The sequence below is a fragment of the Chionomys nivalis genome, chromosome 11 (genome assembly GCF_950005125.1).
Source record: "Chionomys nivalis chromosome 11, mChiNiv1.1, whole genome shotgun sequence".
NCBI classification, from domain to species: Eukaryota; Metazoa; Chordata; class Mammalia; order Rodentia; family Cricetidae; genus Chionomys; species Chionomys nivalis.
This window is the reverse complement of record NC_080096.1, coordinates 39841402-39860868: the sequence shown is the minus strand read 5'-3', so window position 1 is coordinate 39860868 and position 19467 is coordinate 39841402. Positions and strand designations below refer to the sequence as shown.

The following is a 19467-nucleotide window of genomic DNA, read 5'->3' as shown; positions in this document are numbered from 1 at the left end:
TAATTAGGGAGGGCAGCGAGGCAATGTGGGCCAACGCTCCCCCTGGAGATGGTCCTTCTCGAGTGTTGCATGGTCTTTCCCAGGAGCCTAGTACTCCCAGAACAAAGACCCCTGTGTGGGTGAATGAGGGTCTGTCCTGTGGGAAGAGCCTCTATAGGCCCTGGTTCCACTGTCTGTCCTAAAGTCCCCTAAGAGAGTTAGGGCTGGTGCTTGAACTCTGTTCATTTTCTGTGGGCCTTGGCTGACCCTGCCCGGCCTTGCCCTCCCACCCACTGTCTCACAGGCACTGTCCATTCTCTTGTCTGACCCGACAGAGTCAACCTGTGAGGGTCCCCGCAGATTTCAGTGTAAGAGTGGCGAGTGCATGGACGGCAGGAAAGTGTGTGATGGTCAGAGGGACTGCCGGGACTGGTCGGATGAGCCTCAGAAAGAGTGTGGTATGCTACCTATCTACACCTAGCAGCTGGACTAATGTTCTCACTGTGCTCCCTCCTGGCGTCCAGGATAGAGGCCCTAGTACCTCTTCTGACCCTCTAGACCAAGTGCTATCTATCCTGTAGCCTCACATCAGGCCATTTGCCACGAGGATCTCGTGCTGCAAAGCTCTAAGGGCCTTTCCCTTGAAGTCTAGATGCTCAAAGGTTAGGCTGCTTCTCATAAAACTGACCTCTTCGCTTCTGCCATTCACAAACTATACAAACTGAGTGTGTGCCCTCTGCAAGTTTCTCTCTTCCTCTATGTCCCTGCCCTGCTGATCTAGCCATGGCCTGGGTCCTTGAGCTCTTCCAGTCCTTTGTAGGACGCCTTGCAGAGTCAAAGGTTGGAAGAAGCAAGGAAGCCCATTAGAAATATATCCCAGCCAGCATCACTGCCAGGCCAGGCCTGGATGGGAGCAGGGTCCTCCCAGCAGCAAGCAGTGTCACCATTCTGAACTCTGAGAAGCTGGAACCTGGGCAAGGGTGAGGGCTGACGTGCAGTTTAAGCTAGAGGGAAGAGAGAGGGCCAGCTAGCTGGTGACTAGCAAGCGCGGAAGAGATGTGAGTCATCTCTGCTTATGTCAGAACAGAATTCCAGAGAACCGGACAAAGGAGGCCCTGAAAACAGAGTCTAGGCTGGCCCCTCCTTGTCCTCTCTCCAGGAAGACTGCCCAACACCTCCCCTACTGGGTACTCAGAGGAACGTCATGCCCCAGAGCTCCCCAGGAGCAGCCTCTTTGCTGAAAATTTCAAATGAAACCAGGCTGACTGCAAGGAAGAGTAGCTAAGCAAAGCTTGCTGAGCCTCCACCTGGGCTTGCAGGAGACCCACACTCTATTGCCCTCGGGCCTTGCCTGGAAAAGATTCAGAAGGGCCTCGTGGAAAGGGGGACAGGGAAACAGGAGCAACTAGCTGAACTTAGCTTCCCCACACTTGGAGCCGCAGTTACCCAGGGACTACTAACCTACCAAACTCTCTTCTGCATGACATGCTCATGAGAAATACGTGCTCGTTTGTGTCTGTGTGTTCTTTTTGTCTGTGCTGGTGAAGAGACCAGCGTCTGTACCCACGTTTCTGAACTATTGCATTCTTGCATCTCTGCCTGCATTCCCATGTCTGCGGAGCCTGCAGACCTGTCTATGCCTCTGCATAAGCTAGTATGGGTATGTGTGTGTGTATGCATGAAGGTGTGTGCATGCAAGTGTGTACTGTGCTGGGGAAGGTGATGTCAAATGCTATTCAGGCCTCTAGAACACTCTCCCTCTTCCTTCCTCTCCCAGCTCTACCTATAGGCTACACAGAATTAGAGGAACAGAGTCTCTCTTCAGGCCTGCTAAAGAAGAAGGTGGTCAGGGATAAACTAATTGGAGCCTCCTAGCTTTTCCCCTCTCTCAACCTTTGTTAGCCTTGGGGTACTCTGTACGTTCTTTCATCAAAAAGTCCCAGTCATTTCGAACTCTTCCTGAGCAGCACCTCCCTATAAATTCATTCCATTTGGCTAAGTGTCCAGTAAGTACAACTGTGGAGTTGCTACCACCTACAGAAAGAGGAAGGAAGTGGGTGGGTGTGTGTGTGACTGAGGCAGCGCATGAATGGGAGAACAAACGGATGGATGGAGCTCGTGGAATAGGAAAGCTCAAGACAGATGACAGAGGTGCGCGACAGAAGATTCCCAGCGGGAGATCTCCCAGCGACTACTCTGAAGCTCCTGTGGCTCAGATGTCTCCAGAAGCCTGGGGCTTCCCAGGGATGGGCCTGACAGAGCCACTTCCAGTCCCCCAAAGTCATGGGATTGCTGTGGTCTTGTTCTTTCAGTTGCATCAACATTCCAGGGAAACAGGAGGAGGCCCAGGGGTAATGGGGACATTCCCTAAGCATGGCTCCAGCTGGAGGTGGGGTCACCCACAGCTGTGCATGGCCTGGGGCGGGCAGCTCAATCCAGCTGTATGCATGGCCACAGCTGGCTCCACTCAGCGCTGCTTCTTCGCTTGGCTGGAATGACAGTGCATGAACCTGGTGGGCAGAAGGGTGGTGTGGCACTCTCCCCTGGCTTGTAGAATTAACTTTCTGTGATTCTAAGTCCAGGAGATGCTGTGAGAACTTGGTAAACCTTGAACCCCTAGAACCCTCCAGAAGGTGGTGAGGGAGTGGAGAATGAGGGAACCAGATCCAGGTGACCTCTTGACATCCCTTCACTCTTTTCAGCACGTGGTAATCCTGGTCTAGGCTTGTGGCAAGGTAGATGAATGGTCAGGTCAAAGAGGAGTTGAAAACGCTCCATTGTGTAAATTCTGGTAGGAGAAACCTGATTCGTCCACAGGCACATGTGAAAGAAAGTCTGGCCTAAGACTCAGCTGTAGCGAGTAAGGGCATTCTGCATTATTCCTCCTGACCGGCAGACTAACTCTGGGCCCTGCCTTGAGAAAGTATGCATATGGTAGGGGACCAGAAGTCAGCACTTGGCAGAGATCTGAGGGACCCCTGCACGGCAGCCAACCCCAAGGTACACAGCTGGGAGGAGGAGAGAGTTACAGGAGGCAGCTCCTGTGAGGAAAAGGTTTAAGGGCAGCACCATTCCAGAGTGGCATCACCTGCCTTGGAGTGAAGCAGGCTCCTTAAGCTGAGCACGGATGTGCAGAGGCCTTCAGAAAGCATTCCTGAGGTCTCTCAAGGGGCGGACATTACACATGCAAGCTTTAAGCTTAAAGGTTAGAAGGAACTGTTTTCAAAAAGTGTTTGTGAAAGACCCCAGAGCTCCAGGAAAGGCCTAGCTACCTCTAGAGTGGCAGTGGATGGAGCTCTGGCCTGGGCGGACAAGACCTGTGTGCTCCTTGTTCCACTGGCCCTGTCTTGTCTAGTCAGGGACCTGCCATCTGATCCTCCTCCTTCCCAGTCACCTGGCCAAAGAGGTAAAGGTTCCGTGCAGCTTCCTGTTTTCCTGGTTCTGTGGGAGTCTGCTGCCCCAAGGCTTTGCTTTGCTCTGCGCCATTTCCCTGCCTGTCAGAGTTCAGCAGCTTGTGTCCCTCCCCAGGGCTGAACGAGTGTCTGCACAATAATGGCGGTTGTTCCCATATCTGCACTGACCTCAAGATTGGCTTTGAGTGCACATGCCCAACAGGCTTCCAGCTCTTGGATAAGAAGACCTGTGGCGGTGAGCCTTCCCCAATCTGCCCAAGCAGATACAGATCCTCCTGCCCGTTCTAACTTCTGGTCTTTCCCACAGACATTGATGAATGCCAGGACCCAGATGCCTGCAGCCAAATCTGTGTGAATTACAAGGGCTACTTTAAGTGTGAATGCCACCCTGGCTATGAGATGGATGCACTGACCAAGAACTGCAAAGCTGTAGGTACGGACCTCCAAAGGAAGAGGGAACAACTCTGGAGGGTCTATGAAGCACCCGACTGCCACCTATGTGAGGAGTGGTTAAACACACACTCCCACAGTGCTCAAAATACAAGTGAACATCACACGCACAATGCACTGCACGCTAACACCCACAGGCATGGTTAGAGCCATCCATTGATAGCCTGGGGGACTCCATTTGTACGGCACAATGTGTAGGCACAAGTGTGGACCACACAACTGGCATACACAGCTCACGTGAAGTGCATGACTTGTGTAGATCTATATATTGATCTATTCAGTCAACTGAAGTAATTATTAAATTCTTTATATTAAGTGCAATAACATCGTTGTAGGCACTAGAGATTCAGTCAGCACAAAACACCTTGTTAATGAGTAAGACAGACAAAACATAAGATGGAAAAATAAAATACGGTGTATGGCAGGTGGCAAGTAAGGGCTAGGGGGAAACAAGGAAGTGATGGAAAAGTCTCGGAGAGTAGTGGGTTATGGTTTTAAACAATAGTCAGGGAAGCCCTCACTAAATAAAAAGGGCATTTGCGTGAGGACCTAAAGGAGGCGAGAGTTAGCTGCAGGAATGGCATTCTAGGCTGAAGGGAAAGAAAGTGCAAAAGCCTGAGGGAAGGAGTGTGACTGAATGTTGAAGGGGCAGCCAGGAAGCTGGTGTAGTTGGAAGGAGACTCGTGAAAGGTGAAGTCAGAGGTGACATGGCATTCCCCAAAGCCTTCCAGATGGTTGTAAAGACTCCTGAGTCTAAGGGAAGCCCTCAGAGGGTTCTGAGTGGAAGGGAAATGTAACGTGGAAACTCCCCTGGCTTCATTGTTACCGTAGTGCTCCAGGAGGAAGGCGTGGAGCAGGATGGCTGCTGCGGGAATATTGAGAAAGGAACAGATGTGTGTATATTTTGAAGGCCAGCTAGCTGGATTTGCTTATAAATTACAGTGGGATGTTAGAGAAAAATGAACCAGAAGATTGCAGGGACAAATAACTTAAAAACAAAAAATGAATTACTATTTCAGCATATGAGAAAGGGTGAAAGGCAGGTTTGGGAAGAATGTAGACTGCATTGGACATGTTGAGTATAAGGAAATTGTAGCTCTCCACATGGACGCATTACACAGACAGTTCAATAGAAGTCTGGAGTTTCACATAAATACTTCATAGAACACATAGATTATAACACAGTAGCTATAGTCCTTGACATCAGATCCATAAATCCTAAAATATACCACCCACACCACACATACATCACATGTAACCTGTCTTGTCTTCTATATGGGACATGATGAATAATGTGGTCCATATAAGTACAGTAGAAATAACATACTAGATATACATACCAGATCTATACATGTGAATATCTAAGGTGCAATTATAAAAAAACACTCAGATCATAAACACACAGGTTCTCATCACAATTCACAAGTCGCCCTCTAACCCAGCTGGTCACTTCAGAGAGGTAAAGTCATGACTGTTATTTGAAGCGAGAGAAGTTCTGGTTCACTGGGGACAGAGCAGGCCTAGAACTTAGCTTTCCATCTGATACTTCCTGTACTTTCATCCCCATTTTCCCTGCTGTCTGTATCACCACTTTCCTTGTACCCCTCCGCCTTAAAATAGTTTCCATCCTCACACTGTGTATTTGTGTGTACACGATACAGCCCCAGCCACGTGGCTCTATACTGGGCCCATCCTGTCCCCATAAGCCTGGCCCAAATGCATAGACAGGGACCAGGTGGCTGACAGAAATGTGTACCAGGAAACATGGCAACCGTTCCTGAGAATTGCTTGATACATCTCAAAACCAGCTGAGGTGGGCAGTGCAAGGTCCTTGAAGACCTCTGGGACAGCAACCTTCCAGGTGGAAGTCACAAATATCTAGGTCCCACATGATCTTCTAAGTCTAACTCTAGAATCTAAAAATAGGTTTGATATATACATGACCAGTTATGTGTTCTGTACAATGCATGTGTGTGATCTTGTCAGATGCCACATATATCCTGTCTCTGTAGATGGCTCAACATACTTAACCCAGCCCTCTGGGCTATCTTTCTAGGACCTTTATTTTATTTTATTTGCTCAGGTGGGTCATTCTTGCAGGATGACAGGTGGAGCCCCAAGCAGAAACAGTAGTGATTGCTGCAAAGAAACACACTCTGGAACAAGGGAAAGACTTGAAAAGGGCCTGGGGCAGTGAAAGGGCTGGAGAAAAGCAGAATGCAGGTAGTTTAGCTGGAATCTAGAATGGGAGAAAAGCTGATAAGCTAGACAGACAGGGCTATACTGCAAAAGGCCTCTGTGCAGGCCTGAGGACATTAGGAGCCATGGACTTGGGAGTTTGTATCTAATGGAGAAGAGGGCTTCTGCTGTGTGTTGGTACTCATTATTTCATCTGCCCTTCTAGCCTGTGAGGTAGGACCATCATCCCTACTTCATAGGAAAACGAGGCCTCATCCAGCAAACTAGTGGCAGAAACTTGGTCTCTATGGACTCCCTGCTTCCTCCATTGACACTGCTTCCTTGCATGGCAGTTGGCAAGAGCCCATCTCTAATCTTCACCAACCGACATGAGGTACGAAGAATAGACCTGGTGAAGCGGGACTACTCGCGTCTCATCCCCATGCTCAAGAATGTCGTGTCACTGGATGTGGAAGTAGCTACCAATCGAATATACTGGTGTGACCTTTCCTACCGCAAGATCTACAGGTAAGTGGCATGCCCCCTGCAGCTAAGCCATGAGAGACTTGAGGGAGGGGCTGTTTACACGGAAGAGGAAGCATGGCCTCTGCCTCTCAAGATGGAGTTGGGCTTGAGAAGGGATACAGAATCACAGTGGCAGTAGAAGTACCAGGACTTTGAGCCCACATCCTAGACTGTGTCTGACCCCTGGTGGCCTAACGGTGAAGTACAGGACAGACGAAAAGGGAAAATGCTCTCCATGGAGAACTACAAATCTGGCTTAGATCTATCTATATTGTGGACCCCAAGGATTCAAGATGACTAAGATCTGATCTCTGCTGGGAGGATCCCACATATAACTAGTGAGCCACCTTTTTGCAGTCGTGAGATGAAGGTAGAAAGAAAACCTTTGACCCAATTTGGTAGCTGGGAAAACTTCCTGGGTAGTAGTACCTCATTTGTCACTGGGGTACTCCGATCACTGGCTGTGACTTTAGGAGTGGACTCTGGCACTTGGGAAAAATCATTGGACACTTGAGAAAGTTCTCTCTTAGATCTGTCTCAGATTCTGTATATCCTTGCATATCTGGGCCCCTTTGGACAGTTTATGCCCCTTTTTTTAACCTTTGAGATCTACTTAGCAGGACTGATGATAACCAGGCATTGGGTAGACACCGAGTCATCGTAGAAAGAAGGATAGGATGGGTGTGTGGGTGAGTAGATGAGAAGACAGAAACAAACTGCCGAGTGTGACGTACTGACAGCTAGATTCCTGCCTCCCACAGCACACATACACAGACTGAGTTCATGCCTTACATACAGAGAAGCAGCTAGAGCCTAACCAACAAATGTGACTGGCAAGCAGGATTTGATGAGAGACTGGGCCTGGGGCTGAATGAGGCATTACCCAGACTAACTCACGGGTTAATTTGGGGAATCTCAGGTATCTGGCTTGGGGTTTTTATCAGCTGTGCTGCTCTTTTATTGGGGGCATGCAGGAGATCAGGGATTGGGGGTTGGACAGTCTATGGAGGGACAGGAATGGGGATGAGCAGTTTGGAATGCATTGAGTAAAAGTGTCTATGGGCCATCTAAGAGTGCTTTTCGGTCTGACTTGAAGTAAATGTCAGAATTATGAATGGCAGTGGACAGATGGCAGTGATAACATGGAGAGAAATGATGGGGGTGAGGGAGGGGACGATGTCCTGTAGGCACAGCATTTGGGAAGCAAAGTCCTGCTACTGATGCCCCTGTGTGTTTATGCAGTCAGTTATCTCTGCACCACACAACTTCCTGCAGATCCTCTTTATCTCACATCTGCATGTCATAACCCCCCTCTCTTTCCCTTCCTTCATTCCTTTCCTTTCAAACCTGTCCATTCCACAGGTGCCACAGTGATCTGACATTCCTAGCTATGTCCTTCAACTCATTCAGTTACCTGTCTCATTCTTGCTCCAGTATAAAATCTAATTAGCAGTACACTCAGCTATGACGATGTGGTTCTTGTCCACTTTTACATCCCATAAGCCAACTTCACCACACCAAACACTGCATCGTTCTAGAACATGCTTGCTTCTATACTTGTATACACTGGTCCCTTTGTGTCCGGCTTCATCTTTTGCGCCCCTGGCAATCTAGTCCTTCAGAACTCAACCACAAGGCTTCTCCCACTCTGCAGGAAGATGCAGTCTCCATTTCCCCAGTGTTGTAGCTTCCGCACTGCATTGCATCTGCCTGCATGCTTGTTCCCCCATTAACTGAGCTCCACCAGGCCAGAAACTAGCTGGTTCGGCCTGTGCCCCTTTCCCGGTGGCTCAAGGAGTGTGTTGAGTAGAGCTTAGCCAGGTTCCTCTAAAACCCACTGCCATGGCACAGAGAGAAGACAAAATGGGGAGGGTTGCAAAGGCAGCTCCACATGGGCCCATGGGTGGAGCATCTGCCCATGGCCAGCCCTGCTTTCTCCTAAGCGCCCCCATGGACAAGGCCAGTATCCCGGACGAGCAGGTGGTCCTCATTGATGAGCAGCTGCACTCTCCAGAGGGCTTGGCGGTGGACTGGGTCCATAAGCACATCTACTGGACAGACTCAGGAAACAAGACCATCTCAGTGGCCACCCTTGATGGCCGCCGCCGATGCACTCTCTTCAGTCGTGAACTCAGTGAGCCCCGAGCCATTGCCGTTGACCCCCTGCGAGGGTGAGTATCCTCACGCAGACTTTCCATTTCACCAGCATACGTGTTGTTCTCATGTGTCTAAGAACTGTCAAGGGCTCAAGAAGCCTGTCAGAGACACAGGGAAAGAAGTCCAAATGGCCCTCATCCCACTTGTCTCCAGTTCAGGCATTGGCCATTAGTCACCAGAGGGCTCCCTGGACTCTTGGCTCATTCACTGAAATGGCACATCTTGGAGCACTACAGGACTAGAGATTCTTGAGAGTAGCTCCTGGGGTAGAGGCCCTGCAGGCTTTTGTTGGTGGGTATCTGGCAGCTGCTTAACCTTGTTCAGGGACAAAGAACTCATTACTCTTCATGAAGTCTATTTCATTGTGAGATACCACCTACCCATTATACAGTGGGGTTTTCCCTCATAATCCCGAATCTGTCTCCCTATGGCAGAGTTACATAACCATGCATTCAGCACAATTAGTGTGATTTAAGACTAAGGTCACTGGTGTTGATCTGTTCCTAACTCCTCACCTCTCCCCACCCTTGTTGCTAAATATGTGGACTCCTTACCACCTAGGCTGCTTTATTCTGGCCACACCTGGATGGGGGCTTAGGAATCCTGAGCAAAACAATACTTGTTCCTTCCCCAGTGGAAGTGTTCCTTTTTCCTTGTCCTTGGTCGCTAATAAGGAATAAGAAACCCTCTTAAATTGAGGTCAGCTACTGAAAGCAGTCTCATGAAAGGGTGAATCTGTACCAGTGGGCTGCTATGGTCTCTAGTAGGAACGAGGGTCTAAGAGCAGGGACCTGAGTTAGGATGGTTGTTTACTCTCTTCTCTGTAAATCAGGAGAGGTTTGCAGGGACCCTGCCCACACAGATGCTCCAGGGCTGGGCATACAGGCTATGCAGCTGAGACTGGCTAGATTAGAGGTGAGCCGAGCTTCCCCAGGCTCTCACGAGATGAAGGTTAAAGTGCCTGTTAGTTCTAACAGAGATAGTTCCAAAGGATTTCGGAGGTTTCCCATTAAATATAACCTCCAACTATTCAGTGGATCACCTATCCTTTGTGACTCAGACTACCCCAACTGTCCCAAACAAGAAGCTAAATGTGGGCTCTTCTATCTTTCAGGTTCATGTACTGGTCTGACTGGGGATTCCAAGCAAAGATTGAGAAATCTGGGCTCAACGGTGCATACCGGCAAACACTAGTTTCAGACAATATTGAATGGCCCAATGGAATCACCCTGGGTGAGCCCTGCCTATCTACCTGAGTTGGGAGCCTGTACTAGAACTGATCCTGACAACTGTTAGGGGTCCCATGAGTCTTCTTTCTGTCCCGTCATGGAGGCCAAGTGTCTTTGTTCCCTCAGGCTAAGTTCAGTGTGAGGCCTGGGAATGTGGGTAGAGAAGAGTTCAGTGGGACAGAGATGCAGCTGTAGTAACTGCTGTCTGACCTGATCCCTCCTCCCCAAGACTTGCTGAGCCAGCGTTTGTACTGGGTGGACTCCAAGCTGCACCAGCTGTCCAGCATTGACTTCAATGGAGGCAACAGAAAGATGCTGATTTTCTCCCCTGACTTCCTGAGTCACCCTTTTGGGATAGCTGTATTTGAGGTGAGCCCTAAGAGGGTGGGTATGACCCTGCTGGGAATATGAAACCTAGAAAAGGCTTGTTCAAATAGGATGCTTCCCTGAGATTTGTCCAAAGGGAAACAAAAGAACAGGGAACCCAACTGACACTTTTGTATATATTCTGAGAGCCACCTACACAGAGGCTCTGCAGCCCAGCCTTCCTGGCATTCTTTCCTGTGTTCTCTCTCCCAAAGAGCCTCGTTCAGAGAATGTCACAGGTAAATTATTCAGCACAGATGCTTCTTCTCCATGTCCTTAGCACCTAGCACTATATCTCCTATGAAGAAGGCTCCTAACAAAAGGAGGAAGGGGGAAGGAATATGTGTTTCCTTAGAATCATTTCATATAGGTCACGTCCTGACAGATGCTATGCAGGTCAGCTCATTTCTGTGCTGGCCTTTGCTGAATCATGGGGTTACAGAAGTAAATCAGACACTATCCAAGCTCTCAAAAAGAGAGGATCAAGAAACCCATCTGCCCTGACTCTGACTTCCTTTCTTCTTGGGAAATAAGGAAGCCAGAACCTACCAGAATTTCTTACACTCTTCCAGCTCTTCCCAAAACTAACCCTGCCATCGAGGGAAGGCAGAGTTGGGAGGCAATGGCAGTATTTTCTTAGAGCAGCTCCACTCTGTACTGCTTGAACTCGGGGGCAAAGTATCTCCTCCAAATGCAGCCCCTGCTTCAGTTCAAGTGTACTGGACATGCATGTGTATAAAGAATGTGTATAAGCCGGGCGGTGGTGGCGCACGCCTTTAATCCCAGCACTTGGGAGGCAGAGGCAGGCGGATCTCTGTGAGTTCGAGACCAGCCTGGTCTACAAGAGCTAGTTCCAGGACAGGCTCCAAAGCTACAGAGAAACCCTGTCTCGAAAAACCAAAAAAAAAAAAAAAAAAAAAAAAAAAAAAAGAATGTGTATGTGCACGTATCTACATAAATACACCAAAGTAAAAGTGTATGTTCCTGTGTATGTAGTTTTATGTGTATGCACACTAATAGAGGAACTTCATGCGTATGTCTTTGTGAGGACAGAAAGACCCGGGGGTGTATCTGGATCTGTGGACAAGATGCATGGTTGCACCTGCAATTGTGAATTTGCCTACAGATGCATATCCAAGCGTCTATGGACTAACCATATAAACTTATGTGTATCCTCCCAGGAGGCCCAATAGCAGCTGGCTCTCAGGAACTCACACATTCCTTCTGATCTTAGTTCCAAACCACAGGAATGGTACTAGCTATAGAGATCCAACCTTGGTTTTCTTTTGGCTCCAGGAAGTAAGCCTAGCTCAGCTATAGGTAGGTTTGGTCCTCTGGTCAAATATCCTCTAAGATAGAAGGAAGCTAGGTGAGTTTGCATCATCATCAGAGGCAGAGTCCTCTGAGAACCTGTGGGCAGGGTAGGTCTCTCTGGGAAGCTGTCAGGTCAGTTCTTCCCATCACTGGTTTGGGGCTAGGTCCTAAGATTGGGATCATGAGTTAGGATCCTGGGCTCCCCACCCTTTACATCTGTATTCCACAGGACAGGGTATTCTGGACAGATCTGGAGAATGAGGCCATTTTCAGTGCAAATCGGCTCAATGGCTTAGAAATCTCCATCCTGGCTGAGAACCTCAATAACCCTCATGACATTGTAATCTCCCATGAGCTGAAGCAGCCAACAGGTAAGTCTTCCCTGGCCCTTGGGTGCCTTGCCTGTGTCCTTTCCTGCCACTTGGCAGGCTGTTTCTTCCCGTTCATGCCATGACCCAGCCTCTCCAGGAATACAATAATTCCTCTTGTAAAGCATTTTGCCTCATTTTGCTTCAGCTTTTGTGTGAAGCAAGGCTAGGAAGAAATGAACACATAAGTTTCCTAGTTTTGCTAATACTATAACAGGTGCTTATTATTTTTTCTTATTCAATTATTGAAGAAACTGAAGCTTAGAGAGATAAAACAATGTTAGCAGGTAGAAGAACAAAAATATACACTCAGATCACCTGATTGCAAAGTTCCTTCTGTTGGGACATATAGCTTCTTGTTACTTCTCGAACCCATTTTTCAGCAATATAAAATAATATGTCTTGAGGCCTTACAGCAAGGCAGGTGGCTCACTGGGAACAGATGTAGTCATCTTACTGCTACTGGAACAGGTACTGGCTGCTGGGGTGAGAGGGACAGCAAAGAAGAGCAAGGAAATAACTGTGGTGCCTGATTCTAGTTCTAGGAATTTAAAGAAGAAAAATATGACATGAAACTTAGAGGAGTAAAAATCAAGACAAAAACAGTAAGGGTGGGGTAGCTTTAGTTTGGGAATCAGTATACCACAACTTAAAGTCTGCCTCCCAAATTCCTTGAGTTGTAATTTGTACATTTGTTCTCTGAGCATGGGCTCATCTGTCAGAACTGTAAGAACTGAATGAGAGTAGGAATAAAGTACCAAGTACTGTGCTGGTGGGTGCCCATATAAAAGGACAGAAAGATTTTTGAGCAAGTCCAGTGATGGGATCTCATTATCGGAAGACAAGAGGACCTGGCATGGCCTGTCAGTGTCCCAACATTTTGTCTGTCTGCCCCTCCCCTGCCATCAGCTGCAGATGCCTGTGAACTGAGCGCCCAGCCCAACGGCGGGTGTGAATACCTGTGCCTTCCTGCTCCTCAGATCTCCAGCCACTCCCCCAAGTACACATGTGCCTGTCCTGACACAACGTGGCTGGGCCCAGACATGAAGAGATGCTACCGAGGTTAGTGACAGACATTGCCCTTGGCTTCTAGGACACAGTGTGCTCCCGGTTCTCCTCTGTCTGCCCTGTTTGCTTGTCACATTTGCATATTTCCCTTTTTTAACCTTCCTTGAATGCGTGAGTCCCTGGGAGTCTTCTAAGGCTCTCCCATCTCCCAGAAAAATGCACATATACATACAGTATTTTAAATTCAACTTTCAGGAAGTTTCTGGAATCCTTTGAAAACATCAAGTTAATGAGGTTGGAGATGGCTCAGTGGTTGTGAACACTTGTTGCTCTTGCAGAGGACCGTGGGTTCAGTTCCTAGCATCCATATGGTGGCTCATGTCCATCCTTAACTCCAGTTTCAGGGGATCCAAACCTGATGCCTTCTTCTGGCCTCTTAGGGCACCAGGCAAGCACATGGTGCACAAGCAAAATACCTATAAATATAAACTAAAGAAAGCCTTGAGTTAAGAGCCTTCCATCTCCCCATCTCCACTGACTGTTTCTAAGCTAGACCAGCACATTGCACAGAAGCCCTTGTAACTAATGGTGGGATACTTCTTCATCCTCATAAACAGGGTTGATTTCCCATCTGCATGTACAGCCAAGACCTTTGGCTTGAACATTAAGTCTGTTGCATCATTTATAATGTTCAGATTTAATTGTTTAATGTGAAGAATTAACACTAATGATCTAACTATATATTAGATAAAATGCTTGTAGAGTTGTATGATTTCTGCTCCCTCTAGTCTTTTGCAGAGGCCTCTTCCACACATATTTCTGCAGCACTGTTTCACTGACTCATCAAATCAAAGTGAAGTGCTAGGATTCAGGATTCAGCTAAAGAGAAGATCATGGCCCATTCAGGGGATGAGGGAAAGTTTCACAGAAGTGGTATCTGAGCTAAACCCAGAAGATGAGTCCCTCCATGTAACGCACAGCAGCAATAATTTAGACACTAAAGCAACGAACTGCTCTGACTAAGTAACCTCCCTGGTCTTTCCCCTCCAGCACCTCAGACTACCTCAACTACAACGTTAGCCTCTGCCATGACAAGGACAGTACCCACCACTACCAGAGCCCCTGGGACAACCATCCAAGACCCTACCTACCAGAACCACAGTACAGAGACACCAAGCCGGACAGCTGCTGTCCCAAACTCAGTTAGTGTTCCCAGGGCTCCCAGCATCAGCCTGTCTACCCTAAGCCCTGCAACCAGCAACCACTCCCAGCACTGTAAGGAAATCACCTCTCCATTTTTTTATGACTTGGGGGAGTCCTATGGAAGTCAAGATGAAGGTTGGGGGTGGCTGGGAAGGGAGATCTTACCAGAACTAAGTAATGTCTGCCTCTTAGGAGGAAGCAATGACGAGAAAGGGCTATTCTGGGACTGAGAAAACTTGGGTATCCATAACTTTTCAAAGACCTGGAGGCAGACTATTAATTCCATCTCTGAGCCTCAGAGTCTCCCCCTAAAAGGAGCAAATAATAAGCTACCCCCACTCGCTTCTCAAGATGGTCAGGAGAGGCAAAGGAGCCTGGTATGGTGGTGCGTATCTTTAATTTCAGCACACAGGAGGCAGAGGCAGATACATCTCTATGAGTCTTAGGCCAGCCTGTTCTACATAGAGAGTTGCAAGCCAGCCAAGGCAACATGGTAAGACCCAGCCTCAAGAGGGGGTGGGGAAAAGAGGCATTACCAATGGAAGTGCCTGCTGGCTAGGTGTATGTCAGTTTTGTGAGTTCCTGAGGTGAGAGTCATCAAGTTTGGAAAGCTCTAATCTGAGTTCCCAGTAGCCGTGATGAGCTGACCAGACAGTAACATCCATAACTATGATCTGTTTGTGCCTGTTTCCAAGCCCTGGATAAAATAATTAAGCTCACCACTCCTTAAATCGTTGGAAGCAATTGTTGTCTCTGTTGGAACTGCTCTATCTCATTAACCAGAAAATACCTAATTACTAGGGGGAGTTCATTTTAACGGCTAAAACATCCCTCAAATTTTTTCCATACATGGCTGGCCCAGAAACCAGGCAACCTGGTGGCACCCTCCAGATGAGGTGTGTTTTGCCAACAGAAGCTAGATTCTAAGAATAGAGTACTCACCCTGGAGTTTGCAGAGGAGATGGAATTCCATTTCCTCTCATCTGGGGCAGAGCTCTAAGCAGTCCTCATAGGCCCCAGGAAGTTCTAGCACATCACAGTGCTTTCAGTCAGCGTCTTCCCACCCCACCCATGTGTGCATGTGTGGTACATGTAGAGGCCATAGATCAACCTCCAGAGTCTTCTCAGTAGTTCTCCATCTTCATTCTTGAGGCAGTCAACCTGGAGCTCACTGGCTGAGCTAAAATGGCTGGCAGCAAGCTTCAGGTTTCCTCCTGTCTCTGCCTTCTCAGTGCTGGCACTGTGGGCACATGCTGCCGTGCCTGGCTTTCCACATACTGGGGAGCAGAATCCAGATCTTCATTCTCATATAGCAAGCACCTATCAAGTGAGCCGTCTCTGCAGCCCCTCCACTTAGTGTGCCAGCAGCACAGCTCTCTGATCAGTCAGATTTGCCAGAGGTGACTTGGAGAAAGAGATTGAGGGGATGAATTTGGGGACATTGCCAGGGAGCACTCACACCTGATGTGGAGCAAATGTGGCTAGATGTCCCTCTTCACACCTCAGAGGGCTCTCCTGGGACCCCAGAGCCAGTACAGTACAGATGTCACAGGGAAGATGGCTGTGAGTTAGCAAAGGAAATGTATTTAAAATACAGTATCTTTTCCAAGCACTCTTTGGTTTAAGAATGTGCTTTTATGTGCCTTTAACAGTAATAACAACAAGAACCCTTTACTGAGAGAGGAGGTCTCACTATGTAGCTAGTCTGAACTTGAGGTCTTCTTTCCTCACCATCCTGCGTGGTGGGTTATATGCATGTACCACCATGCCTGGCTAGCATACCTTATAACAACTCCTACCCTCTCACTACCCTCTTGAATTAGGCAAGGCCAGCTAGATTGTGCTAAGTATCTTACATAAATTATCTCATGTAATCCTTACATGTATTATGTATTTTAACATAAAGAAATATAATGCACATATGTGTCTAATATTATATTAACTTTCACAGTGTTACACAGGTAATGAGTAAGAGCCATAGAATCTGCACCCAGGAAGCCTGACCTGGGAGCCTATGCTTCTGATTACACTCTACTACATTCTAGTGTATCTTATTTTAACCTCTTAGGAAAAGAAGCTGGTAATCCATATAACAGGCAGACCACCAAAAAGAGTGGAGACAATATATTGGATTTTGTTTGAAAAAGACAGCTGATCCTGTCAGCAACAAGGAGATCTAAGCAATCACCTGCCATGCACAGCTCCCAGCTTCCTACTATCCTGAAGCTGGGAGAAAAGAGTATAGGGCGTGGGGTGTGAGTCCAGAGTTCAAGTCCTACTCTGCATTTATCAAAATTTAGTTTGCCATTGTATGAAATAGAAATAACCTCTGTTGAATTTTCCTCAGGAATTCTGATGAAATTTAGTAAGACTGGATTCTTACATAATATCTGGGATCATCATTTTAGAGTGAGAACAGAGGTTGGATGGTTCTTACAGCTTGAGGCTAGTGAGGGCTGAGATTCACAGTGATAGAGCATCATTCTTTAAATGCTGGTGTTTTACAGATGGGAATGAAGGCAGTCAGATGGGATCAACAGTCACTGCTGCTGTCATTGGGATCATCGTGCCCATAGGTGAGTGTGGCCCCAATCAATGGCGGTAAAAGGATTCTTCCCAAGCTTTGGGAAAGACAGTGGAGGGATAAAGAACGTTGCTTACTGCCTGGTTCGGTTCGGGTTCTTGCACGGCACACAGTGCTCTCCAGCTTCTGGCCCTATGTGAACATCCAGGTGCATCTCCCTGCCCCTCCTTCACACTTGTACCATGTGAAGACCTAATGAATACTCCCTGGGACCCAAGTTGGTGTCTCTTGCTCACCACTCTCCCAAGTTCCTAGCAATGGCTGGTACATGACAGGGAATTATATGTCTGCTAACTGATAAGTCAAACTGCTTGCCTTTTCTTGAATAAATAATCCTGTCTTGTTTTCTTTCTCTTTGATTTTCAATAAACATTTATCAAGCAGCTACTGTGTGGCAAACTTTACTAAGGAAAGGCAAAAGCAGTGAAAGGACTTGGTCCTGCCCTGTGAGTCTGTGATCTAGCAAGGAGACTCAGTGGGGAAAGCACTTGCCATCAAAGCTGACTTCCCGAGTTCTATCCCTGGAAGTCACATGGCGGAAAAAGTCAGTTCCTGTAGTTTGTCCTCTGATCTCCACATACCCTCCCTTGTAGCATGCACTGCCCACCCCACCCCCAAATAAATAAGTGTTATGTTAAAAGCAGCATTCTTATCCAAGGGACACAAATCATTAAGAGTAAAGCTGTTACTGAGTTGGGTGGGAATGCCAAGGAAGCTCTTGGTCTCAAAGGGAAGAGGACAGGCAAAGTTTCCCACTAGAAATAATCCTTGAGCTGGGTTGGCCAAATGAAGAATCAAGAGCAGCCCAAACAGTACAGACAGCATGAGCAAAGCCAGGAGTGGGCAAGGCATGGAAGAGTTAGGGTTCAATACAGAAGATGGTGGAGAGACTTCATTCTAGTTTGTTTTGAGTGACCCTGTTCCTGCCATCTATGTGTGCTTTCTGGTTGCTATAACCCTCCTGAAAGAATCAATATTAAATGTTTACTAATCTGAAGGGGAAACATGAGTATTATTTCTACAAGAAGGTTTTCATAAGCTTCCTGGCCATTTATTTGCATTTTATTCTGTTTAAACTGCCCACTCAGCCTCATTATTTTTGTTGTTTTATTTGTAGAAATACATAATAAATATTAAAACATAACGATATACAAACAAATATTTTATCCCAGTCTGATACTTTATTTTAATTTCATAGTATCTTTTATCATTCATAAATTTTTACATTTTTAAAATGTCATATCTGTTAATCTTTTGTGAGTTCTGGATTTTCTGTCTTGCTTAGAAAGACCCACTTAAGCGGGGCGGTGGTGGTGCACGCCTTTAATCCCAGCACTCGGGAGGCAGAGGCAGGCGGATCTCTGTGAGTTCAAGACCAGCCTGGTCTACAAGAGCTAGTTCCAGGACAGGCTCCAAAACCACAGAGAAACCCTATCTCGAAAAACCAAAAAAAAAAAAAAAAGAAAGACCCACTTAATTTTGAATTTTTAAAATGTCTCCTAATATTTTCTTCTAATTTAAATTTTTTTCAGGGATTGGATATTTATTATTTTAGAATATGGCATGAGGTAGAGATTTAACTCTGTTTTCTTTTCTAATTGATATACCAGTTCTAATTCATGACTATTTTTTAATATATGTGTATAGATTCTCCAAAACCATTCTATTTAGGGATCCATCATTTCCTTCTGACATAGTGATCATCTTTATTGTAAACTCATGCCTATACATGCTAGCCTGTGTAGTCCCTTCACTTATTATCTGTCTAGTGTCATAGACTAGCAACACTTTATGAAATATGATTCTTGTAAACATCTTCTTAAATGCTTTTTTCTGGCTTCTCTTCTAGATTATTCTTTAGAATAATTGTGCCATTTTGTAAAATTTATGATAGATTTCCATTGAACATGCTTTGGATATATACATTTATATAAGGATAATTTACATTTTTTCTGTATCAAATTTTCCCATCTAGGACCTGACATCTCTATTTAAGCCTTCACTTATGTTCTTTAGCAGAACTTGATAGATCATATCACATTTGCTTGTTTCTTGTTAGGTGATTTCAGGTATTTTGCAACTTTTACTGGGCCATTATGAATGTACTTATTATTTCCAAGACGTTTTTCGTTTTTTGGTTTTTGTTGTGTTTTGTTTTGTTTGTTTGTTTGTTTGAGACAGGGTTTCTCTGTGTAGCCCTGGCTGTCCTGGAATTCACTCTGCAGACTAGGCTGGCCTCAAACTCACTAAGATCCACCTGTCCCTGCCTCCCAAGTGCTGGGATTAAAGGCGTGTGCCACCACTGTACAGCTGTTCCATGACATTTTTTAAGTGGTTACTTATTTAGGGGAATTTTGTTTGTTTGTGTGGGTAGGTGGGTGGGTTTTTTTGAGATAGAGTTGCAGAGACTCTGTAAGACAAACTTCCCTGAGCTCACTATGTAGTCCAGACTGTCCTCAGATTCATGATAATTTTCCTGTCTCAGTCTCCTGGGTGCTAGAATTATAGATGTCAGCTACCACACTTGGCATTCTAATGTGTTACTGTTTATTAAAAAGAAAACTATTGATTTTTAAATATTGATTCTTGATGAAGTACATTATTTCTTTTTTTTTTTTAAATATATATTTATTATGTATACAATATTCTTTCTGCGTGTATGCCTGAAGGCCAGAAGAGGGCGCCAGACCTCT

The 19467-nt window shown here is 46.5% G+C and overlaps 1 protein-coding gene across 10 annotated transcripts in view; it reads left to right on the top strand.

The window, feature by feature from the left end:
• The window catches only part of Lrp8 (LDL receptor related protein 8), a 71996-nt gene that overhangs the window by 43633 nt on the left and 8896 nt on the right, over positions 1-19467 (top strand). For 4 of the 10 annotated variants that reach the window (XM_057783578.1, XM_057783586.1, XM_057783584.1 and 1 more), the window contains 10 exons: positions 3508-3627; positions 3700-3825; positions 6374-6548; positions 8489-8716; positions 9817-9935; positions 10161-10300; positions 11841-11982; positions 12889-13041; positions 14038-14262; positions 16698-16766. In XM_057783578.1, coding sequence (XP_057639561.1) covers positions 3508-3627; positions 3700-3825; positions 6374-6548; positions 8489-8716; positions 9817-9935; positions 10161-10300; positions 11841-11982; positions 12889-13041; positions 14038-14262; positions 16698-16766 — 1497 coding nt within the window. Of the gene's footprint in view, positions 1-314; positions 438-2291; positions 2331-3507; positions 3628-3699; positions 3826-6373; positions 6549-8488; positions 8717-9816; positions 9936-10160; positions 10301-11840; positions 11983-12888; positions 13042-14037; positions 14263-16697; positions 16767-19467 lie in introns of all 10 variants that reach the window. The other 6 variants (XM_057783583.1, XM_057783580.1, XM_057783576.1 and 3 more) reach the window with 3 other exon arrangements.